The following is a 23,358-nucleotide window of genomic DNA, read 5'->3' on the forward strand; positions in this document are numbered from 1 at the left end:
GCAAAGCCCAGTTAACGTCAACAGTCGAGCTTTGGCTGGCAACGCCGTCGTAACCTGTGACGACAGCAAGCAAAATGAAAACATCAAACGCTGTTATTGTTGTTGCGCTTGTTATTGGTCCGCTGTTTGCCAAATTAAATATATAAATAGGCAGCTGTAGTTGGTTTTGATAAGTGTAGGTGTGTCGATTGTGCTTAGTCACGGATTCAGTTTCAGTACGCAATTGCCATTAAATTGTTGAATGTATTTCCTGTGTAATTGCACTTGCAGTGAGACGCCAAAAGCTAGCAGCCATCCATCGGTCAGAGCGAGGGCAAAAACAAAGCAGTGGCGGCAGCAGCAGCGCTCAGTTCCGGACGCAGTAAAAGTTCTTTGTCTGCGCGAAGCAGCGACGCCTACCGCGACGGCCTGGGTACGTGCGTCGCTGTAAAATTTGCAGTTGTTTGTTGACAGCGAACGGGCGACGATTCGACGTTGACAGCGACGGCGGCGTCAACGGCGGCAGCGCGCTGTTATAGTTGGAGTTGGTGTGCGAATGTGTATGTGTGAATATGTAAGTGTGCGAGACGAGAAATGCAAGTGCAACTAAACAAAGCAACAGCTTACCACGCGCCATAACAACAACAGGAGCTGAACAGTCAGTCAAACTAAGCGCTGCAACGCGGACGTGCGCGTCGCCAGTAAACAAAAGAAAGCTGGCCAAGCTGCTGCTGCTGCTGCTGCTGCAACTGCAACAGGCAACAATACTAAGGAGGAAGACAACGCAACAAAGGCAGCTAACAAACCGTTAGGGGCATTTAAAAACGAGAAAAAATCAAACAAATCAACAAAAAAATAAACAAAAATGTCATCTGTGAATGTGAACCAAAAAGAGAGTCCCAGCCGCGACTCGACGGCCTCAACATCGGGACACATATCAATGATGGCCGAGAATACGCTTGAGTCCCTGTCCAGAGATTACAGCCTGGTCAGTCTCAATTCGGCTGGCAGCCAGGACGAGTTCTTTCGCTGTCGCGATCATGCGGACAGCGTTCTGAAGCGCATGCAGCTGTATGTGGACAGCCAGCAGCTGTGCGATGTGGTGCTCATCGCTGGCGTTGATGGCAAGCGGTAAGTGGACGCCAAATGACAACAAATGGCCAGGCCAAACAAAGAATGGAAAGTTGTTGCAATGCGCAAAAGCAATTTTCCGCACCCACCATCCCCAGCAGCCAGCTCCATCAACGAATTCGCCTCATTAGCAATTCACCATCCGGCACATGCCCGCCGCTCTCCCTCTCTTAGCCCAGCTAACGTCTGACCTTCACTTTAGCGCTGGCAGTTCACTCGGTTCTTTGTCTCTGTGTCCCATTCGCACACAAGTTTCCCTAGTCTCCAAGCAGTCGAAGCAGCAACGCAATTCCAACAGTAAACACAACGCGCCGCACTAATTGCGTTTGGATGCATGCTCTCTCACGCTCACTGCGGCGCTCTCTGCCAGCGATTGATCGCCGGAGAGCGGTGTGCAAGACAGAGATAGATATTGAAATAGAGCATTGAGCCGACTGATTGACGTGCATTCTGCACCAGTGCTGCCAATTGCCGATGCAATAAAACAGCTGAATCCAATGTTAAAAATAGCTGAATTAGCTTTCTGGCCGCAGATTGGCAATAAACAGGATTTCTAGTACTTTGCAGTGAGATGCGGAAAAAAAAGCTAAATAAGCTAAAAACTTCAACTGCTTCCGGCTGACGATGTCTGAATATAGCCGCATTGGCAGCACTGACCTGCACAGGGGTAAAAGTTAATTTGTTTTTGCACACAACAACAGTCAAGGGTTAGATAAATTAATTATTTATTTCTATTGTAGATGCCCCTTTCAGTTGAGATTTATTTTCATATAAAACTTTATTCAGGGTTGCACAGATGGAAAGATTTGCCAACTGGTATTGCTTGTATTTCAAGCAGTTGTCTCCTAATAAACAAATTTTAAATATACTATAATACTATATACTATTTAGTATTGCATTATGAATAACAAAAAAAAAAGTTAGTCAGCTGCTTCATATTTTGAATTGTTCTCAACAACCCATTCGCTTGTAGAATAATTTATTTATTATTTTAAATATGTGAAAAAATAAATATGTAGATGTGTACATGTTTTTCCATTGCAACAATTAACCCATTCGAGACATAGCCACAGCATTTGAAAGTTCCTTTACTGATGATTATCAAGGATAAAGGTCAAGATCTAGCGCATTGCAAGTTTAAGATCACAGTTTGAAAGTCACTGCGTTCGATCGACACACAGTTTTAGGGTCAGGATAGGCTGGCGATTCCCGACTGCAACGTTTTTCACAATGAATACCATTTGCCTTGTTTTTTACAGCGTGCCCGCTCACCGCTTGGTGCTATCCGCTTCGAGTGCATATTTTTCAGCAATGTTTACGGGATCGCTGCGCGAGACCAAGGAGCACGAGGTTACCCTGGGCGAGGTGAATGGCGATGCGCTGCAGCTGCTGGTGCAGTATTGCTATACAGGATTCATTGAGTTGCGCGAGGACACTGTGGAAACTCTGCTGGCCACCGCCTGTCTGCTGCAGCTGAACTCTGTGGTCACGGCCTGCTGCAATTTCCTGGCACGCCAGCTGCATCCATCCAATTGTCTGGGCTTTGCATTCTTTGCCGAGCAACAGAGCTGCACGGCGCTGCTGCGGCTGGCGCAGGCTTACACCTGCCAGTACTTTATGCAGGTGTGCCAGAATCAGGAGTTCTTTCAGCTGAATGCCGATCAGCTGGGCAAGCTGCTGTGCAGCGATGATCTCAATGTGCCATCCGAGCAGGATGTTTTCCACAGTCTGATGTCTTGGGTGCGCCACGATGCGCCCAATCGGGAGCAACACATTGCCGAGCTGCTGGCGCTGGTACGTCTGCCCCTGCTACAGCCGGCATTCATAATGGACAACGTGGAGAGCGTGTGCAGCGCCAATGAGTGCCAACAGCTTGTTATGGAGGCCTTCAAATGGCATCTCATGCCTGAACGGCGTTCGCGCATTGCCACCGAACGCACAACGCCGCGAAAATCGACCGTCGGTCGACTGCTCGCTGTCGGCGGCATGGATGCCCACAAGGGCGCCATCACCATTGAGAGCTACTGTCCGCGCCTGGACAAGTGGTCGCCTTGGAAGCATATGACTGGCCGACGATTGCAGTTTGGCGCTGCTGTCATGGAGGATAAACTGATTTTGGTGGGCGGACGCGATGGACTCAAGACCCTAAATACCGTGGAGAGCCTGGACTTGAATACGATGGCCTGGGTGCTACTAAATCCCATGGCAACACCACGTCATGGTCTTGGCGTCGCCGTGCTGGAGGGCCCGCTGTATGCGGTCGGCGGACACGATGGCTGGAGCTACCTGAATACGGTTGAACGGTAAAGGGACATCCATCCATCTGATAACCAACCCGAACGAACGATATAACTGTAATCAATGTATTTCTTGTAGCTGGGATCCTCTTGCGCGCACCTGGAGCTATGTGGCGCCCATGTCCTCGATGCGTTCGACGGCTGGTGTTGCGGTGCTGGGCGGCCGTCTCTATGCGGTGGGCGGACGCGATGGCTCCGTCTGTCATCGCTCCATCGAATGCTACGATCCGCACACCAATAAATGGAGCCTCCTGGCACCAATGAATCGACGCCGCGGTGGCGTTGGCGTAAGCATTAACAACCAGTTTTAATCAGCTGCATCAGATCTCTAAATGAATTGAACGCCGCAGGTGACTGTTGCAAATGGTTTTCTCTATGCCTTGGGCGGTCACGACTGTCCGGCCAGCAATCCCATGGTGTGCCGCACCGAGACCGTTGAGCGTTATGATCCTGTCACCGATACCTGGACACTGGTAAGCCCATTGCTAACTGAATTTGAAATCGTTTAGCCACAGAACTTTCCGGCAACTGATTAGCTCTGTCTGTTTCCCATCTTAAAACAGATTTGCTCGCTGGCTTTGGGCCGCGATGCGATTGGCTGTGCTCTGCTTGGGGATCGTTTAATTGTCGTCGGCGGCTACGATGGCAATACTGCGCTCAAAAGTGTCGAGGAATATGATCCGGTGCGCAATGGCTGGAATGATTTGTCGCCCATGTCGTTTCCGCGTGCCGGCGCCTGTGTCGTTGCCATACCGAATGTTATACCGCCAGCAGCTCCACAGCCGCCGGCCAGTGCTACAGTTTAGTTACGCTTCAATTATTGTTGTTGTTGTTGCTGTTGTTGTAGTTGTGTGTATGAGCTGTTGTTTGCTGCTACTGCGCAATGACCACTGCTATTCCTATTACCTTTTACCTATAACTGTTATTTTTACACCTACATTCATGCCTATGTACTAAGCAACGCGCGTTTGCGTTCTGGTCCGCTCCGCTCCGCCCGGGTCTGGCCTGATCTGGTCGGACCCGGTCCGGTCTGGCATCTGTTGGTACTTGGTACACACACTCGCTAAATTTTACCCGCTATTGCTCAAACGTAATCTCATGCCAAGTGATACAAGAAATTGAAAAACCAGTGAAATAATGCATGCTGCGAGGCTTTCGAACGCATTCCCAACTAAATCGTTCTATATTTATATACATACTTTATGCATTTTGATATTACTCTGTTCAATATAATTTCATTCGTTGTATGCATCACATTCCATATTTGCATACTCATACCATGTACGCCACCATCATCATCATCATCTATGCTGACGTACACTACATATTTAAGATGCATGTTCTCTTCTCTACCTGGTGTCAGTTTCATCTCACACACACCTCTCACTTCCAGTGATCGTTCTGTATGCTACATAAGACTGCGCCACCCAATTCCTAAATGGCCAAACTATTTTCTTTTTGCTCATATATACGCATGCATGTGAAGTGTAAGACAAATACTTTGGTTACTACATATAGTTTATAGATAGTGCAAATTTACAAAAAAAAAAACAAACATTAATCATATCACCATGCAGCAAGTTTGATAAAGAGAATGAATAGTTAACGGCTTTGGCTGTTTACTCCCATTTGCACTCCCATTATACATATTTACATTTACTTTTTATTATTACATATGTATATGTGTATGATTACAAGCATTTATTTTTAATTGTCTATTATTATTTTCTTTCTTTTCCTTTTTCGACGTTTATCTCTTACTGCATTTACGCGTATTTTTTGTAGAAAAAGAAGAAGTGGAAGCCAGTCAGATTGGATCCAATCTGCTATAGGCGTCGTAGATCCGTCGAATTTGTCGACTACTATCATATGTAATTACGAAAAAGAAAACTATAAATATTTAAGAAAAACAAAAGTAAGATCAAGCAAAAGCCAACACAAATGGTAACTTTTAAATAATACGTATTATTTTCTACAATCATATATTTATATTTTTACACAACCAAAACAAACATACACTACACATAAATGTATACACTGAATATGTATTTTTTGTAATAAAATATATTCTTTATTTATACGTTGCTAAATGCAACAGTAAAATGAATATTAAAGTGTCAAATTATTGATAAGCTGTTGATATTTCAAATAATGACCGTTGCTTTATAATATAGCAACTATGCAGTATTTTAGTATCAGCATTTGGTATTTTAAAATTTTTTCTCTGCAAGATATACGGTCATACCAATGCAGTAACCACTTCAGTATTTTATACTGTTTTTCTCAGTATATTTTAGTACATGCACATTATTGTCATTGAATTGCATGTACAATTCAATTAAATACAAATCCAATTAGCACACACTTAGACTGGCGAGATTGTTACAGTCGGCATCATGGATGCGGAGCAGCTGAAACGACTTGAACGCAAGGAAACCGCTCACATCGCTGACATACTCAGCCAGTTTAATAAGAAGGTAAAACACACTATCCACTATTTTCGTGCTGTGACTAATATTTGTTGATTAACTGATTGTGGCGACGCCCGCAGCATGCGGATCTGCTGGCCTTCGATAGCTTCCACACGGACAACCAATGGCATGACCTGTGGCTGGCTATATTCGGCATCCTCGATGACGCGACCCTGCAATCGGTGCACGCCCAATGTCTCAACACTGTCCGCATTTTGACACGCGATGAGTTCAGCCTGCAGACGCACTTCGTCGAGCAGGAGCTGGGTACGCTCTTATCGCTGGCACGCATCAATGCCAGCAGCAATGAGGATGGAGCACAGCCACAGCTAGACGATGCACAGGCGGAGGTCATCGCCGAGGCTCTGAAATGCCTGTGTAACTTGGTCTATCAAAGCGCCGACTGCCGGCGCCAGTGTCTGCGTCAGTATAGTCTCGATGTGCTTGTAAAGCGTTTGGGCACCGCCTCATCGACACGTTATCCATGCACTTTGGAATACTATGACATGAAGCTGTTGTTTTTGCTTACTGCATTGGAGCCAACAGCGCGTACACGCCTACAAATTGATCTCAATGGACTGACTTACATGACCAAATGGTTGGACGACAAGTTGGCGGATTCTGCCACGGCTGCCAGCGAGGAGCAGCTAAACATAATCTGTGAGCTGCTGAAGGTTATGTTCACGGTGACCAGTGCGCCGGACAAGAGCCCCAACGAATATGAAATTCAAAGTCTTCATTTGACGGGCGTTCTGCGGGAACTGCTATTGCGGTTTGGCAGGCTCTCCACAGAACGGGAACGCGCCGTTGTGACACACGCAATTAATTTGCTGACCAACATATCGGACAGCTGCCTCACCGAGCTGACGCTCAAGTGCAGCTCAGCGGACACGGGAGCGCAGAGTGCACAGAGTGCCGTTGCATCTGGTACCACAGAGCCGCAGCCGGCGTCAAAATGCTGTGCCTTGTGCTTTGAGAAGCGCAACGTGCGCAGCCTGGCGGTGCTGTTGGACTATCTGCGCGGTGGACTAGCCCAGCAGGAGGCAGAGGCCAGCTCCCATGAGCTACTGTCCCCTGTGCTGACGGTGCTGGTGAAGTGTGCACGCAGCGATCGCACCATGCGACACTATTTGCGAAAGGAGATCCTACCGCCACTGAAGGATGTCAGCAAGCGGCCAGAGATTGGCAATGAGCTGCGCAATCATCTCTGCCGTTTTCTCACGCTGCCTGCCATGATATTGCGTGACCTGGCCGCTGAGCTACTGTTCATACTATGCAAGGAGGATGTCGGTCGCATGATCAAGTACACGGGATATGGCAATGCGGCTGGCTTGTTTGCCAAGCGCGGTGTACTCGACTGCCGGCGTATTGAGGGCGCCGAGTATTCGTCGGACAGCGAGGACAGCGACACGGAGGAGTACAAGCAACAACAGCAGAGCTTCAATCCGGTGCTCGGCTGTGTAGAGCAGGCCAAACGTAATCCGCTCGAGGGCATGTCCGAGGAGCAAAAAGAGTACGAGGCGCTGCAGCTGGTCAATTTGCTGGAAAAGCTGCGCAAGGATGGCATCGTGCAGCCGGCGCTAATTGACAAGGATGGCAAACCGCAACCACTGGAGCACATACTGCAGTTGCAGGAGGAGCTGCCCCAGCAGCAGCTTGAACAGAAGCGCAAAACCTAAGCAACGGATCGCATCGATTCGCCTACAACATGCAAAACAATCGTCTTTGGGCTCTTCCAAATTGTGGCAACAACGTCTCCCAGACTGCCACACCTGGCAGCCACACTCTATATTGGCTCACTGCAACCCTTTTCTCACCTTATATACATACACAATCCTCGGCCGTAGCCCTACGAATGCCGTTTCAATCTAATAGACAAATTTATATTTAGTTTTTGTTTTTTGTGTTATACTTATACTTAAGCGCATTGTTATTCCGGTATATATAAGATAGATCGACGGTTGGCTTATATATAAATATATATATGTATATATGTATATATATAAGCTGTTCTATCTATTTACCTCACTTGTATTGTATGTGCAAGTGAATTTTCATTTATCTTAATCAAATGTGTATTTATAATCGCTTAAGCTCAACACCAACTAAAATGGAAGAATGTGAAGAATCAGACCTAAGATTTTAACTATATATATATATATATATATATATATACAACTCGCGTATTACCACTTTCATTCGTTAGGCATACATAGAAGTCTATATAGAGCTTTATTGTGTTCAATTTTGATAGTCAATGGGGCTTAGTTGCCTACAGATTTGCGACTAACGGTATATCTAGCATATAGTTGATATATTTACTATATACATGTACTTCTATTTGCTGGTACTTAATACGTAAATGCTTAATAAAAATTCTCTGTGAAAACAAAGTTGCAAGAAAATGAAATCCCTTTAAAAAAAAATGTATAAATATCTAAGACTCGATTTGTTGGCCAACATTTGGATGCGTACTTTTAATGCGTACTTGTTTGCAAAGTATTTCGATTGTAATTCCTTATTATAATTGTTTTTCATTCAATTCATAGAAAATTGTTAAAATTTAAGGCATATATTTTTCGATTTTGTGCAGATTTGTTTTTATTTATTCTGTTTTGGTAAAAGCTTCCATTAAATTATATTTTATTGTATTAGACCAAAAACAAAGAAATTTTGTAAGAAGTGAAGTCTCGCCAAGCCCGATTGGGACCTCAATCAAGGTGAGGGGGGCTTATTTCTTTGACTACAAAATTGACTTACGAGTCGGAATCGAGTGGGATTCGATTTTGTTTTGTTTATAATTTGAATTCAAGTTGAGAAACCCAACTATAAATTATCAACTCTTTTGACTATTTCTAGAAACCACGAACATGGAAAGCCTAAGGACAAAAAGAATGGGATTTCAGACATATCGAAACGTCAGAGGAAGCGAAGCAAAGGCCCAGCTCAGCTCAGCTTAGGATCTTGCTGGTAAGTATGAAACATTTCTTTAAAATACTCAATTAAGAAGCCAATCTGTTTTGTTTTTTTTTTTGTTCTTTTGTCCAACTAAGTAAAACTTTAAACTCTATTCGAAGCTGTGGCACATTAAATATGTACATACATATTTTTATGATTCGCAAGATGTTCTCTTGAAGTTCTTCTTCTTCTGTGCGCCTGGCTGAATTCTTCATTGTATTGAGTTTTTGTCCTTCTTCTGCTTCTTTTTTTGTGTTTGTTATTGTTATTGTTAAAGTTGCTTGGCATCCGAGATACTGGGCGATACTGGGTCTGGTTACTTGCGAGTTGCATGCGGCTCGTCGATTTTCACCGGCTCAAAGTTGTCGTAGAAATTGGCCTCCTGGATGCGCAGGCGATCGCAGCTGGACGCCGCTGGCTGATGGTGCCGCTTGGCGTTATGTCCGTGAGCGTGCTCCCGCTTGTTCCAGGCATGCTCGAACGCCGGATTCTTGACTGGTTCCGGAAAGTAATTGGAATAGAAGTGGGTTGCCTGTTGGGCGCCTTTCTGGCCAACATCGTATCCATGCATATTATCGATGTCGCCCGTGTCCAGCATCGAGGGTGACAATGGACGCCGTGCATCTGGTGTGCCCAGGGCTTGAGACATCAGCGGCTGGGCATGGCAGCTGCTGGTCTTGTACACGTTGCACAGATCGGGCAGCTCGTAGGCATTCGCGTTGGTCTCGTCGCGTGCCAGGAACTCGCGCATCTGCAGCTGCTTCTGCTTGTCCCGGTCCAGCTTGGGCACATCCAGGCCAGCATCGCTCTGGTGCGTCAACGATGCCGATGCCGATGCCGGCGGCGGCGGCGGCGGTGGTGGTGGTGGCGGCGGCTGCGGCGGCGGCTGAACCGGCGAGGACTGCAGCAGGCGCTCGATATGCTGGCGCAGACTCTGCTTGGTGAGCAGCTGCTGGTTGTCCTGCACATAGTGGAACAGCTGTCGCTTGCACTTGGCCATCTCCTCCTCGAGGCGGCTGAGCCGCGTCTTATAACAGACGAAAGCGGCCGAAGCATTTGACGCTTTGATATTGCCCTCCAACTTGTCGCCGAGCTCGCCGCCAACGGGCTCCAACGGCGCCGAGACTTGCGACAGCGAGTCCGCCTGCCGCATTGTCCCCTCGGGCGTATAGAAGCGATCGCCCTCATCATCTGGATGCATTTGCATTTGCATTTGCCGCTGCTGCTTGAGCAGACGCAATGCACTCTCGGATGCTTCCTGGGCTATTTTACGCATTTGATGCTTCTGGATCAGCTGCTGCTGGGCACGTTGATTCAGTGCATCGGCTTCGCTGATATTGTACTTCTTCTGCTGCAGCTCCTGGTGCTCTAGCTTCAGTCGTTCCAAGGCGGATGACAGGTCGATGGGCTTATGATCCTTGCGCAATTGCTGCTCCAAAGTCTGCGCCTGGGCCGAGGTCTGGCATTGAGCCGAAGCCTGCGCCTGGGCCTTAGCCTGAGCCTGTGCTTGAGCCTGCGCCTGCGCTAACAGCATTGTTTTGGGCAGCACCCGTTCCATAGTTTTGACGTGCGCCTGGGCGTATTTCCTCAATTGCAGATCGGCCAGCTCCTGAGCATGGGATTGGGCCAGTTGCTCGGCATGCGATTTGACCATGTCTGCCGCATGCATATTGGACATGGTCTGGTCGCGCAATTGCGAATATTGTTGGCTAAGGCTTTCGGAGAGCTCTTCCTCGGTGGAGGGCTCCAGCTCTATTTTGGCATCCCGCCTGGCCAGCTCCGCTTCCTTGATCTTGATCAGACGCCTCTCCTTGCACTCCTTGCGCAGTTTGCGAACACGTGCGCGCAGCTGGGCCGTGGTGCCCATTGTCTCCGACTCCGCCGGCGATGGCACGTGCATGGGCAAGGGTCCCGGCACCGGCACAGGTTCCGTCCACAAGCGCAGCGGTGGCTGCGCTGTCGCCGGCGCGGCGGCCGTCGCAGCTGGCGGTGCGGCGGACGCTGCAGCCGATGGCCCAACTGGCGCCTGCCACAGGCCGCCGCTGACGCAGCGCGGCGCCGTTGCAGCCACAGCGGCCAGTTCCCGGCGCAGTGCCACATGCGTCGGTTCCGTGCGTCGCAGCAGAGCGACCTCATTGAACCCGTTCGCATAGCGCTTCCCGCGATGCACCAGCTGCTGCGGCTGGTGATGTTGGCAATTCTGGTGCAGCTGCTGCTGCTGCTGCTGCTGTTGCGACTGCTGCTGTTGCGACTGCTGCTGCTGCTGCTGCTGCGGCTGGTGGTAGCGCTGTGGCAAGTGTTGCTGGTGCTCCAAATGCCGCTGCTTCCGTTGCTCCTCCGCCCAGGCCTTGGTCAGTGAGGTGGTAATCGGGGGCTTCTCGGCCAGCTCCGCGTGCCCGGTGCTGCCAGGTGCATGGAAATGGCCAGCGGCTGGTCTATGAATGGCGAGTTGGGATTGGGTTGAACAGTGAGCTGATTAAAAGCTTGTGGCATTATTGCGAAATGGCGGCGAGGGCGAGAGATCTCCCGGAGCGAGAGATCTCCACATGCATACACTAAATGTTCGTATAATATTATCTAATGTTTCTGAACAATCCCTGACTATTCCTGACACAAAGTTTCAAATATGCTCTTAATATTTTTTATTACAAACATTTTCTATATATACCAACATATTGTAGTTGTCGAGGGGAATTGTGCATTCAATTGTGGAACATAACCTAACTTTAAATATATATTATATTTCAAATATAACCGAATGGGATTATAGCAGCTTTTGCGAACGAAAACAGATCTGGAAGCCTAACCTGGTTCTGGCTATGGACATTACGGATATGTGGAACGGCGCTGAGCAGGTCGAGCAATACGCTGCAGTTGTTGCTGGGATGCTGGGATTGAGGTCGAGGTCAAGGTCGAGGTCGAAGTAGAAGTTGATGTTGACATGGAGGATGAAGTCTCCCGCCCACTTTTGGCGAGTGCCGCTCGCTGCGGTTGTTGTTTGCAGTTGATTGTTGTCTTTGTCTTGGCTGTCATCGTTGTCATCGTTGTCATCGTTGTCGTTGTCGCTGTGGTGTCCACTGTACTGGCCGTGGTCGTCGCTGTGGCTGCGCGACGATATCTGCAAAAGCGAGCGAGCAGCTAGAGACGCGCCCTGCACAAACAAAAGGAACCACCCAGAACCCAGAGCCCAGAGCCTCGCATCAGCCAAAGCAATTAATGCCGGGCACTCACCTGGATTTGGATACGGATCGGATGACACGCGTGGTGATGCCCGGCTGCAGTTCGGGGCCATTTGTTGGGGTCGTCTGTGTGGTGGTGCTCGAGTGCCGTGCACTGGACCGCATGTCGGGCGCGATCATCTCGTAGAGAGTGGAACGATACTCGTCCACGCCGTAGCGCACATCATCGTCGAGCGGCGGCTTGATGTCCGTGCGCAGCTCCATGTTCGCGGAGGCGGTGCGAAAGCGATGCACATACGAGTGCGCGATGGCCTCCTTGGCGGTCAGCCGGCCATCCGGATCGAGCACCAGCAGCGACTTGACCAGCGACATGGCGTCGTCGCAACAGTTGCGCAGCATCTCGTCCAGCGAGTGGCGGCGATCCCGGACAATCTTCTTGCTGAGCAGCACCGAGCCGAAGCTGGCTCCGATCGATTCGATGTCCCGCTCCGTCACATCCGGCAGCGCATTCACGATCTTCTCAATCTGCCCGCAACCCAAACAATTATAATAATAATTATAATAATAATTATATAAATAATCATAATAATGGTAATAAGTACCTGATTTATGGTGCTGGTGCCCTGGAAGAGCGGCTTCTGGCGTATCATCTCGCCCAGAATGCAGCCCAGGCTCCACATGTCAATGCCCTTTGTATATCTACAGGAATGCACAAGAGATTTCTAGATCAGCTTTAAGTGTGCCCTACTCAACGCTTACTTGCGACTGGCCACCAGAATTTCGGGCGCCCGATACCAACGGGTCGCCACATAATCCGTCAGCATCGCCTCATTATTGTCCAGCTCCTCCTTGCAGTCGAAGTCCACATTGTTGCGACGCTTCGAGCACAGAGTGCGCGCCAGCCCAAAGTCGGCTACCTTCAGTCTGTGGGCATAATTATATAATTATCATCTATATACTTATGGGATCTCCCGGAGAATACCCTCATTTACAAGAGACCAAAAAACGGGAGGGTCAAAGATAAAAATATGCCAGTTGTTTATACCCCGAACCCCTTAAAAATTACCAAAGAAACTATATACATACATATATATTCTTGATCAGCCTCAGCAGCCGATCAGTCGATCGCAAGAATCTCAGCATCTATAAGAGCTAGGGACTTGAAATTTTGAACGTAGGTCCTCCTAGTGCCCGCGCAGTACGAGTTTGTTCCCGTTCGTCGATAACTTGCCCCGTTTCCAAGTTATCGATAAAAAGTAATCGATATCGAAATACTGTTATAAGAGCTAGAGACACCAAATTTTGCATATAGCTTGGAAAATTATATACATATATATACATATATAAAATATCTTTCAGTTTATAGTAAATAAGAGAACTTCCTTTTAATGTACTCAATCATAGTGTTCGCGTTTTCGGAGCTCTTTCTAGTTGGCAAAAAATAATAATTTTTAATTGGGGATTTCTCGAATTCTTTGCTCAGAATTCCAGGTCCAGAAGCCCAACTCCCTGTCTTGAGGTTTGGTTTAGAAATCTGCATTCCTAAAACCTTTTCATTTTTCAACTGCCCCGTTCTACTGAAAATATCGATAGCCGTAGATATTTTCATAAGGAATTTCCGGGCTATATTGGGTGTCTACCCAAAATTGGCAACTGACAATTAAATGTTTAGATAAATGCAACTGTTGGGTTCAAGTTATTTTGCAGTCTCACTGAATCTCACCCCCAAAAGTTTTTTTATTTCGGTTTTTGAGTAACTGGATTAATTTGAAATTTGGTTCTAGACCGAAGATTTCTATATACTATGCTAGATCAGATTGGATGAGCTTACCTGCATTTGCTGTCAATTAGAATGTTGCTTGGCTTGAGATCCCTGTGTATGACATTTCCGGAGTGCATGTACTTGATCGCATTGATCAGCTGGTACATGACAAAGCGCTTGTGTATGTCCTTGAGGACGTCCCCCTTCTTGATAACATTGTGCAGATCGCTGTCCATGAACTCGAACACCAAATAAAAGTCCAAATTGTTTGCAGCCCTAGGCAAGAGAAACGCATTAGAAGCATAGCCAAGCCGCGGATCTGGTGCGGCTGGGAATACTTACTTGAATATGTCCAGCATGCGTATAATATTGGGATGGTGGCGAAAGGCGCGCAGGAAGACAACCTCGCGATATGTGCGCTGGGCATCGGTCTCATCCCGGAAGGCGTCGTAGATCTTCTTGAGGGCCACGGTGTCCTTTTGCCGCTTGTCGGTGGCCTTCCACACGATGCCGTAGGCGCCCTTGCCCAGGCGCTATACAATAACGATAAAGATAAGGATATTGATAACGATATGGATAACGATATTGATAACGATAACGATAACGATATTGATAACGATATTGATAACGATATTGATAGCGATAACGATATCGATAACGAAATTGATATCGATAGCGATAACGATAACGATATTGATAACGATATCGATCAAGATATTGATAACGATAACGATATTGATAACGATAGCGATATTGATAACGATAACGATATTGATAACGATAACGATAACGATATTGATAACGATAACGATAACGATATTGATAACGATGACGATAACGATATTAATAACGTTGACGATATTGATAACGATTACGATAACGATATTGATATTGATAACGATATCAATCACGATAACGATAACGACAACAATTTGCCTACCTTGCGCACTTCGAAGTAACGCTCGACATTCTGGTCCAGCTCATGAATGCGTCGCTCCTGAGCATTCGATTGTCGTTCGGCCATTAGCTTCTCCTTGTCTTTGTCTTTGTCTTTGTCCTTGTTCCTTTCCTTGTGCTTTTCCTTGATCAAGGGCCTATGATGAAGTGGCTCGCTCTTCCGGACCCTCATATGAGCAGCCTGATGTTGATGCGCCTCCCGCTGCCTCTCCGTTTGCTGCTGCTGCTGCGCTTGCTGCTGCTGCTGCTGTTGCAGTTTTCGATGCCGACGACGAAATTTCCGCTTTTCCACCTCCAGCTCTGGAATGGCAATGATATTGTCAGCAAATCCACCAACTTTTCGCACGACTTGGCGTCGGTTGGCTTCGTCCTGGGCGGGCGCCAGTTTGTGGCAAGCCCTCCAACACTCTTAATGGCGCCTGCAGGGGGGTGAGGGGTTGTACTAAGGTGCATGCTGTTGCAAGTTGTTGCTGTTGCAAGTTGTTGCTGTTGTCGCCTTAAATCGCTCCCAAATAGCAACTCCGTTTTGGAGCATCGCGTGTGAATGTCGCCGTTCGCATTCTCAGACTCGTCTCCATATGCAAACGGCCTCTCAAGTATGTTAAAAAGCAACAACAACAACAACAACAAGAGGTTCTAGTCGGGAGCTCCCGACTAGGGGATACCCTGAACCCTCTTCTTCCAACATAACGCTCGTTTTCTTTGCGGTGGTAGCGGGGAGGTGGCGATAGGTATAAAATGAAAGATACTTGATATATATATAATATTCTAGAAGCTACATGTCAAGTTTGGTGACTCTAGCTCTTTTATTTACGGAAATTGCTCAAAAAACCGGATTTCGATATCGATTTTTATCGATTACTTGGAAACGGGGAAAGTTATCGAATATCGGAAACAAACTCGATCTGCGCGGGCACTAGGAGGACCTACAGCAAACATTTCAAGTCTCTAGCTCTTATAAGTTCTGAGATCCTTGCGTTCATACATACGGACGGACGGACAGACAGACAGAAGGCCGGACGGACGGACAGACGGACGGACATGGCTAGATCGACTCGGCTGTTGATGCTGATCAAGAATGTCACTTTATGGGGTCGGAGATGCTTCCTTCTGCCTGTTACATACATTTGCACAAATACATAATACCCTTTTTACCCATTTTCAATGGGTTCAGGGTATAACAAATAATCATGGAGCATTTTGATTGAAAGCGAATTATTGTTAGATCGATCGAAAAGCGAAAGTGGGCGACGACAACGGCAACAACTGAAGACGCAGGGGCAAACCATTTGGCCTAGCAATGCCAACAAATGGACAAATGGAACCAGGACCCAGTCAAGTGCCCAGGGCAACGTCAGGTGTTGTTGCTGTTGCTGTTGTTGTTGTTGTTGTCGTGGTTGTCATTGCAAGTGGCAGCCCCGCAGAAAACAGTCAAACAACGCCTCAAACGCCATCGACTCGAGCATGCAATCGGCGGGAGTAGAGCAAAAATGAATTTGTTTAACAATAAGTATGCACAAAGAAGTCCATTTAAGCCCATTTAAATGTGTGTACGTTAAGAATACACTGCCCAGCCAAGCAAAGTAGCCTCAAGCTCAAGTCAACAGTTCAAAGAGAACCATTTGCAAATCACTTTCCCTTGCATGCATATCAATATTAGTAGCCAACCAAGAGCTGCCAATTTAGCTATTTTCCAGCTAAGTCGGCTGATTTTTTACTGCTACTTTTTGGCTTTGCAATGAGAAGTGCTCAGTTAGCTAATCTAGCTATTTTTGGATATTTTTACAGGTAGTAAAAAAGTACAGTTCATTCACAAGTCTTCAATACCCTACATTAAATTTTACTAAATATTCAGTACTAAATATTCAGAAATAGAATCTGGTTAAAGCTTAGTACAATTTTGGAGCCAACATTTTTAATGGTTTTTCAAAAATTTAATTTAATAGTTTCTATTAAGAGCAGTTAAAACTTTAAGACTTGCTGCAAATATTGACAAAACTGGAAAAGCACTTTTAAAAAGCTTAAAAAAAAAACAATGAAATATACGTTAAAGTAAGCAACATCTAATAAAGTACATATTTATAGGGTATGAGCTTTCGTAGTCTACTTAGTTAAATATGAAATAAGACTTGTGCTCAACCCAACCAAAGAATAGAAATTCATATAAAAATTGCAGCCCAAGATGTATATTATTTTGGGATCATTTTTGAACTAAGCCAAATTCAGGTTTGGTTTGAGATGATATTTGGGTTGCGATTCATAGTTTAATATTAAATGTTTAATATAATTCTGGGTGCGAATCGTTAAGGTCTACAGTCTTTACAATCGTGTATTGCATGAAACGCAGCAAAAACTATTCGAAAAGCAATTTTATGCAGCCCAGTGTAGTATAGGGAATGGGCTAAACAGAATTTGGCAGGGCTACTTTTGAAAATCAAGTGGCAAAATGCATGTCACTTACCTGCCGACTGAAGGATGGGCGACTGCTGCAGCTTCGTGGCACCTGGGTGGGGTGCACCTGGACGAGGCCGAATGTGGGACAATCGAGGTACAAGCAGCCGCTAGAGTATTGACAGCATCAACTTACAATTTGCACACGATGCACCATTAAAAAAAAAAAGAAGATAAACACGAAAAAAAACCAGATAAAATAATTAAGACCAAACACGAATCCAAATGTAACTGTGAAAGATATTTGTACGGTTTTGGGATGTGGTCTCGATTGTCGGATAACGGTCAGAGAACGAACCTCTTAGAAGTTCACGATTTTGAACAACGCAACAGCAAAAGGAACGAAAAGCAAGCGACGGCACAGACTTGCAGTGATTAATTGGTTGGTTGATTGATAGATAGATTGATTGATTGATTGATTGATTGATTGATTGATTGGATTGGATTGATTGATAGATCAGTTCCAGTATTCGCTATTAGATCCGTTATTCGGTGACAGCCATCAGTTAAAATACGGATGTCGCGCTTCTCAACCGAATTGAAGGTAATTGTTTAACTGCTGCGACTTTATAATTTGAACGTTTTCCACTTGCGGACCCGCAAAACTTTCGAATCACGCTGTTCAATTTGAGTACTGCACTTGAACATATATATATATACATACACACACACACACACATATATATACACATATATATATATATATACATATATATGCAATAATTGTGCATACATATATATAAGGGATACCGTCTCGGATAACTCGCGTTGTGATTTTTGGAAAAATAAGATCAAAAGTTGAATACAAAATTGTGTGTTTTTTATTGTCGAGTTGTGTAGAAGGTATACAAAATATGGATGCCAAATGTCTCCGACATTTCTAAAGGTCAACACGACTAACGCCCTGACTACTATGTTTTTCACACTGTCTTTGGCGCGATTCCGCCAAAGCCTACTATATAAATATATATGTACATATCTAACATATGTATGTATGTATGTATGTATGTATGCATGTATGTGCTTGTTTCTGTTATCGGTTTGGTGGTTATGGTTATGGCTGAGTACCGTTGTCCCTCAGGACGCATCATTCACATGTTCGGCACATTGACACGCGGATCTGGCTTGCGTGAGCTGCATTTTAAACAAATTCAATGCAATTTACACAGATTATTTATTTGATTAGTAAATGGAGCAGAGGAAAAAACTTAAACTAAATTAAACTTACATATGTCTTACATATAAATATGGCATTTTTGAACTGTGAGTTTTGCTTAAACCTAATACTGAATTCTACATACATATATGTATATGGCCACACTATGATGGATCATTTAAATATAACTATTGGATTTAAGATAGTATGCTGCTGTTGCTCACTCTCAAAGCAGGACGACAGATTAGAACGAGAAAGAAAAATCGACGAGCGAAATAAGTGCAGGCGTTTAATTTTCAGACTGACAATGTGAATGATATGCACTTGGACTGGTTGGCCCAGTGTTAGTCGCAACCGACAGGTTGCTATCAATAAATATTTGTGATGCTTAGTTTTCAATAACAAACAGGAGCAGGGGGAGCCGATTTGCCGCCACCAGGACTTCCCGCACACAACATAGAGCGAGTAAGAGAGAGAGAGAGAGGGAGAGGGAAAGCAAGCGAATAAGAACAGCCGGTGAGTAAATTCTGTTGATCGGGTTGCTGATGGTAACGGTAATACACACAACTTATTGTTAATATCATATATATTCATATCCATGGTGATCGGTTGCGGTGTATTTTACATATTGTGTGCATGTCAATTTTATTATTGTGTGTGCTTAATGGTATAGGCTGGGGCCGGGGGGAGAGAAGAGACATACAAAGGGATATCTTAGCTCGTTAAAAACATAATATAAGCATGCACTAATGTAAAAAACTATGCAGCGTTTATCAATTAGTTGATAACTTTTTTGTGTTTTGTTTCTTTTTTTTTTTTTTGTTGTTTGTGGTTTCTTCTTTTGTCATTGCTGCTGCTTCTTCTGCTGCTGGTAGAGCAGCTGAAGCTGTTGTTGTTGCTGCTGCTGCTGCTGTTGAAGTTGTTGCTGTTGTTGTTCTTGCTGTTGTTGTTGTTGCTGCTGCTGTTGAAGTTGCAAGCTTTGCTGTTGTAATTCTAAGTTTTGCTGCTGCAATTGCTGTTGCTGCTGTAATTGTTGCAATTGTTGTTGCTGCTGCTGTTGCTGCTGCTGCTGCTGCTGTTGCTGCTGCTGTTTCTGCTGATGCAGCTGCTGGAAATGCTGTTGCTGCTGCTGCACCTGCTGATAGTGCGCCTGTCGCCGCTTCTGCTTCTCGAGCTCAGCGAAATGTTCCTGCTGCTTGCGCACCAGCTCGTCCATTACCTCGTGATTGTAAGTGGAGTGCAGCATCAGGCCAAGCAAATTGGCACGCGAGCTGAGCTGCTGCCGCAACTGGCGTTCCTGTTCCATCAGGTCGTCCATTTTGAGCCATTGACGCACTCGCTCCAGATCAATTTCGGCTCTGCGTATCTTCTCCCAGGCATAGTGCTTGAAGCAATTCTTTTTGGGTGCACGACAAAATTCACCGGTGGGATTGAAAACATTGTGCACAAGCGGCGCACCGCACACATCCGTGTCGCTAACCTTAGGATCCTTGCTGTGCTCCGGACAGAGGACGCGCAAGCGCTTGCAATACGTTTTGCTGGCCGGATTATAAAAGTCACAGAACATGTTATTGCCCTCCATGCGGGTCTGAAAGATGCTGCCAAAGCTGGCCTGCGATTCGTATTTGTTGAAGCACTTTTCCATGTGCTTGATGGCGGTGCGTGAGTGTATCTCATGGCCGCATGTAATGCAGTACATGCTCTGCTCGTCCTCCACATCGCCGTTGTCCTGCGGCCGTTGTGTGTCTATGGAACTGCGTTTTGCACGGTCCACCACCATGTTGAGCTCCTCGGCGCGCTTTTCCAGCTCGGCGAGTGCAAAACGCACCATAGACTGCTTTTGTCTGATGACTTCCAGCTGTTCGCGATTCTCCTCGGCTGCATGGCAGGGCGTCAAGTTCCATTCCTGCAGACGCTGCGGCAGCACCTGGAATATACGATTCGTAGCGAGATTGAAGCCGCACTTGTCGCTGCAGTATTTACTTTGCGGTCGGGCCTGACAACAGCAGCTCGGTCCATGACACTGTCGCAAACCCTCTAGCTCTGGATGCACAAATATCTCCGGACTGTCGGAGCGCACAACTTTGCTTTTGCGCTGCTGCTGGATAACGTTGCCCTTTTCGCGCTTGCGACCTGTCGTCGCTACTGGATGAGCCGGATGAGCAGCCTGCATTACACAGTTGCGATAGATGCAGCGCGGCTTGTGGCCAACCCGTGTGCGACAGGCGTCGCATTGGTTGCAGTTGGGTCGCCGGCAACCTTCGCATGTGCCGCACCGTCTGCCTGCCTTCGTTTCTTTGGCCACGCTATTGTTTTTGCGACCAGTTCCGCCTGCACCCCCACTGGTGCCCGCCGCCGTGCCAGCAGCTGCTTGTCCAGAATGTGAGCCAGACGCATTTGTGGCGCCATATCCGCTGTGGGCGCCACCTGTTGATGCAGCTGCCGTTGCGGCCGCACGCTCGGTGGCCACAAGACGGAATATGGTCTGCAGTTCCGGATTCTCCTTCTTGCATCTGCGGCAATAATATTGTTTAATGTGCTTGGCCTCCTTTTCGGTGATGCCAATGCAGTCGCCATGATACCATTCCTCGCAGCCATCGCAGCCACTGAAAAAGTGTTTAATTAGTCGCAATTGATTGACAACTGGCTATATTATTCAACTTACATCATGAATCTGGAGCAGTCGGATGTGCGACATATGCAGTAGGCCTGATCATCTTGCTTGAGTATTGTTGCTATTTTGGATTTGCGCTCGGGCAGATCGAATTCGCGGGCGATTTCCTCTTTCTACATACAGAAAAAGACTTGTGTTATGCGCACTTACATTATGGCTAATCATTTTTTGTTATGTTTCATTTACCGATCTCTTGTATTTGCGTTTATCCGCCATAATTGTGAAGGACACAGCCAGCGCCACCCACAAACAACAGCTATGTGATATGAATTGTTATGAATGTATCGATATATCGCTAATGACGTCTTTCGTTTTCGATAGCGTGGTCGTGTCAATATTTAAAGGGCGCTGCAATTATAAAAATCGACTTACACCCCAATTTAAAAAGCGAAATGTAGTATTTTTAATCTACTACATTTTCAATGCGTTTGTTTATATTCTTTTTTATAATTAACAGCAATTATCAGATTTTATAGAAACTTGGGATAAATAATGACAGTTAAACTATTTAATATTTCAACATATTGTATGAAACATTTCCTTAACTATCAACATAAACATGCAATTACAAATGTCGGCGTTGCCAGTCAGTCTCAACGCAAGCAATTTGTGAAAGACCGTTTTACCAACATTTGGCTGCGATATGTTGTTTTTGGTATTTTTCATATTTGTGATTTTAGACGCATACAATTTGCGGTCATACCAATCCCTCAACTTGGTGCAAATTTGCTTGCTTATAAATAATAAAACAAACAAAAAAAAAAAAAAAACTGTAATACATATAGTATGGGCGTGACTGTGCTACAACCATATCCACTGCCTGAGGGCAAATCTGGTTCCCACATTATGGATCACCTGGGCAAGCGCCTGCTCTCACTGGGCGCCACACACGCCGGCCAGTTTTTGGTGGACTGCGAAACTTTTATCTCAACGCCGCAGCACGGAACACCGACCCGAGCCGTCCATGTGCTGCACAACTCCGAGTATCCAGCTTCAACATTCTCCATAATTGACAATGGCACTGGCAAACAAGTGGCCCTTGTGGCTGACAGCATTTTTGATTTGCTAATGCTAAAAATGACCTCCACATTTACGTCCAAGAAACAAACGAAGATTGAGTCGCGCGGCGCTCGCTTTGAGTATGGCGATTTTGTGATTAAGCTCGGCTCCGTTACCATGATGGAGCACTTTAAAGGCATACTCATTGAGATCGATTATAGGCCTTGCATAACGCTTTCCTATTGCTGGGATATGATACGCGAAATGCTGCAGGGCTTCCTCGGCATCAGTGTGGCCAAAGAGTATCCCACCTATTTCACCACACAGACGATTATGAATGCAATGGGCCAGCAGCAGCTGCACGCCAAGCAGAATGACACCTACGAGCCGATGGACACGGTTAAACAGTATCTGGAGCACTTTACCAACTATCGCAAGCATGTCCAGCTGCACGGCGCACTGAGTAGTGCGGCTGGGTCTATCGGTTCTGTGATGATGCCCTCTACGGTTGGCATGGGGCGCTCTTGATGCGAGGTGAAGCTGGAGCCGCCAGATGCCACCTAGCAACAAGCAGGAACTCCAGCCTCTTTTTGAATAAGCAAAAACTCAACGCAAATTTTAATAATTTTTTGTTCCTTTTTTTATTATTATTTTGTATGTATTTTTAACACAATAGTTGTATATAATATATATATGTGTATGTGTATATGTATGGTAATATCTTAAATTATGCGTATATGCAAGTTACTCTCGCACGAATATTTCTGCAAAGTACAGTTGCGTCCAATGCGCTTAAAATGTAAAAAAAAAAAAAATTTTAAAAATTCGGAATATCGGATTCTCGATAGGCAAAGCAAAATTAAGCAAAAAACATCTTTACAAAGAAAAACTGTACGAAAATGATTTCAATTACTTTCAAACTGTTATACAAATACAAAAATTGAAAAAACGTAGGAAAAACAATGGAAGCTTGTTTTATAAAAATGTGCATAAAATATATGTATTTATTCAAAAGTATGCGAGCGAAAAAAAATGTATGTAGTTCGTATATTTTTAATGATAATATAATTTTTAAGGTTGCGTCTTCTCACAACAAGACATGTTTAATGGTTTTTATACTTAAAAGTAAGAAACTGGTGTTGCAAGTTTTATTATTGCTGCAATCGTATTAGTTTTGTGTTTATGTGTGTGTGTGTGTGAAAAATACAATAATAAATGGCGACCAAATATAAACGAACTGCTAATTTTTGATACAAAGTTAAACCATTTTTAACGAATATGGAATTTAAATTGGTGTTTTTTAAGGTTATAATTACGCAGTTTGTTTTTTTTTTCTTTCTCGTT

General features: G+C 45.5%; 5 protein-coding genes across 8 annotated transcripts; 3 read left to right on the top strand and 2 right to left on the bottom strand.

Moving 5' to 3' along the window:
* The first annotated feature begins 105 nt into the window (after positions 1 to 105).
* Positions 106 to 5,448, top strand: LOC135427286 (kelch-like protein 5). 2 transcript variants are annotated; one of them, XM_064680702.1, is made up of 6 exons: positions 106 to 1,110; positions 2,370 to 3,413; positions 3,487 to 3,694; positions 3,758 to 3,880; positions 3,971 to 4,207; positions 5,193 to 5,448. In XM_064680702.1, the coding sequence occupies exons 1-6, from the start codon at positions 845 to 847 to the stop codon at positions 5,280 to 5,282; spliced, it is 1,968 nt and encodes a 655-aa protein (XP_064536772.1). In that variant the 5' UTR covers positions 106 to 844; the 3' UTR covers positions 5,283 to 5,448. The 2 variants fall into 2 exon arrangements, with proteins under 2 accessions (XP_064536772.1, XP_064536773.1); XM_064680703.1 differs by lacking the exon at positions 5,193 to 5,448 and having other exon boundaries at positions 107 to 1,110; positions 3,971 to 4,533.
* A 263-nt stretch (positions 5,449 to 5,711) lies between these two features.
* On the top strand, positions 5,712 to 7,768 carry ric8a (ric8 guanine nucleotide exchange factor A). Its single transcript, XM_064680906.1, has 2 exons — positions 5,712 to 5,884; positions 5,959 to 7,768. The coding sequence occupies exons 1-2, from the start codon at positions 5,804 to 5,806 to the stop codon at positions 7,555 to 7,557; spliced, it is 1,680 nt and encodes a 559-aa protein (XP_064536976.1). The 5' UTR covers positions 5,712 to 5,803; the 3' UTR covers positions 7,558 to 7,768.
* Positions 7,769 to 8,862: 1,094 nt separating this feature from the next.
* On the bottom strand, positions 8,863 to 18,089 carry Erk7 (Extracellularly regulated kinase 7). The gene is made up of 9 exons (XM_064680907.1): positions 17,484 to 18,089; positions 17,196 to 17,416; positions 14,718 to 15,153; positions 14,120 to 14,310; positions 13,847 to 14,053; positions 12,775 to 12,939; positions 12,618 to 12,714; positions 12,068 to 12,540; positions 8,863 to 11,271 (listed from the first exon to the last, which is right to left on the bottom strand). Exons 3-9 carry the CDS (start codon positions 14,904 to 14,906, stop codon positions 9,153 to 9,155), a joined length of 3,441 nt encoding a protein of 1,146 aa, XP_064536977.1. The 5' UTR covers positions 14,907 to 15,153; positions 17,196 to 17,416; positions 17,484 to 18,089; the 3' UTR covers positions 8,863 to 9,152.
* A 1,050-nt stretch (positions 18,090 to 19,139) lies between these two features.
* Positions 19,140 to 21,349, bottom strand: LOC135427405 (CXXC-type zinc finger protein 1-like). Of its 3 annotated transcripts, XM_064680905.1 has the most exons (4): positions 21,202 to 21,349; positions 21,007 to 21,128; positions 20,325 to 20,947; positions 19,873 to 20,268 (listed from the first exon to the last, which is right to left on the bottom strand). In XM_064680905.1, exons 1-4 carry the CDS (start codon positions 21,229 to 21,231, stop codon positions 20,015 to 20,017), a joined length of 1,029 nt encoding a protein of 342 aa, XP_064536975.1. In that variant the 5' UTR covers positions 21,232 to 21,349; the 3' UTR covers positions 19,873 to 20,014. The 3 variants fall into 3 exon arrangements, with proteins under 3 accessions (XP_064536973.1, XP_064536974.1, XP_064536975.1); XM_064680903.1 differs by having other exon boundaries at positions 19,140 to 20,947; XM_064680904.1 differs by lacking the exons at positions 21,007 to 21,128; positions 21,202 to 21,349 and having other exon boundaries at positions 19,140 to 20,268; positions 20,325 to 20,504.
* Positions 21,350 to 21,736: 387 nt separating this feature from the next.
* Positions 21,737 to 22,861, top strand: MED20 (Mediator complex subunit 20). The gene has a single exon (XM_064680780.1). The coding sequence runs from the start codon at positions 21,802 to 21,804 to the stop codon at positions 22,540 to 22,542; it is 741 nt and encodes a 246-aa protein (XP_064536850.1). The 5' UTR covers positions 21,737 to 21,801; the 3' UTR covers positions 22,543 to 22,861.
* Positions 22,862 to 23,358: the final 497 nt, after the last annotated feature.

This window comes from Drosophila montana, unplaced genomic scaffold (assembly GCF_035044405.1).
Source record: "Drosophila montana isolate Dmon_TW-CO22-7 unplaced genomic scaffold, ASM3504440v1 contig_2178_1, whole genome shotgun sequence".
Classification (NCBI taxonomy): Eukaryota; Metazoa; Arthropoda; class Insecta; order Diptera; family Drosophilidae; genus Drosophila; species Drosophila montana.

What these genes read in the sequence shown, in the direction of transcription:
- LOC135427286 (XM_064680702.1), top strand. Translation starts at nt 845, where the DNA reads ATGTCATCTGTGAATGTGAACCAAAAAGAGAGTCCCAGCCGCGACTCG. An exon ending in GCTGGCGTTGATGGCAAGCG is followed by an intron (nt 1,111 to 2,369) that starts GTAAGTGGACGC and finishes TGTTTTTTACAG; the next exon opens with CGTGCCCGCTCACCGCTTGG. An exon ending in GACGCCGCGGTGGCGTTGGC is followed by an intron (nt 3,695 to 3,757) that starts GTAAGCATTAAC and finishes TGAACGCCGCAG; the next exon opens with GTGACTGTTGCAAATGGTTT.
- ric8a (XM_064680906.1), top strand. Translation starts at nt 5,804, where the DNA reads ATGGATGCGGAGCAGCTGAAACGACTTGAACGCAAGGAAACCGCTCAC. An exon ending in TCAGCCAGTTTAATAAGAAG is followed by an intron (nt 5,885 to 5,958) that starts GTAAAACACACT and finishes CGACGCCCGCAG; the next exon opens with CATGCGGATCTGCTGGCCTT.
- Erk7 (XM_064680907.1), bottom strand. Translation starts at nt 14,906, where the DNA reads ATGAGGGTCCGGAAGAGCGAGCCACTTCATCATAGGCCCTTGATCAAG. An exon ending in CGCATGCTGGACATATTCAA is followed by an intron (nt 14,054 to 14,119) that starts GTAAGTATTCCC and finishes TCTCTTGCCTAG; the next exon opens with GGCTGCAAACAATTTGGACT. An exon ending in CGATCCGTATCCAAATCCAG is followed by an intron (nt 11,272 to 12,067) that starts GTGAGTGCCCGG and finishes CGCCATTCATAG; the next exon opens with ACCAGCCGCTGGCCATTTCC.
- LOC135427405 (XM_064680903.1), bottom strand. Translation starts at nt 21,231, where the DNA reads ATGGCGGATAAACGCAAATACAAGAGATCG. An exon ending in AACGCAAATACAAGAGATCG is followed by an intron (nt 21,129 to 21,201) that starts GTAAATGAAACA and finishes TTCTGTATGTAG; the next exon opens with AAAGAGGAAATCGCCCGCGA. An exon ending in GACTGCTCCAGATTCATGAT is followed by an intron (nt 20,948 to 21,006) that starts GTAAGTTGAATA and finishes ACACTTTTTCAG; the next exon opens with TGGCTGCGATGGCTGCGAGG.
- MED20 (XM_064680780.1), top strand. Translation starts at nt 21,802, where the DNA reads ATGGGCGTGACTGTGCTACAACCATATCCACTGCCTGAGGGCAAATCT.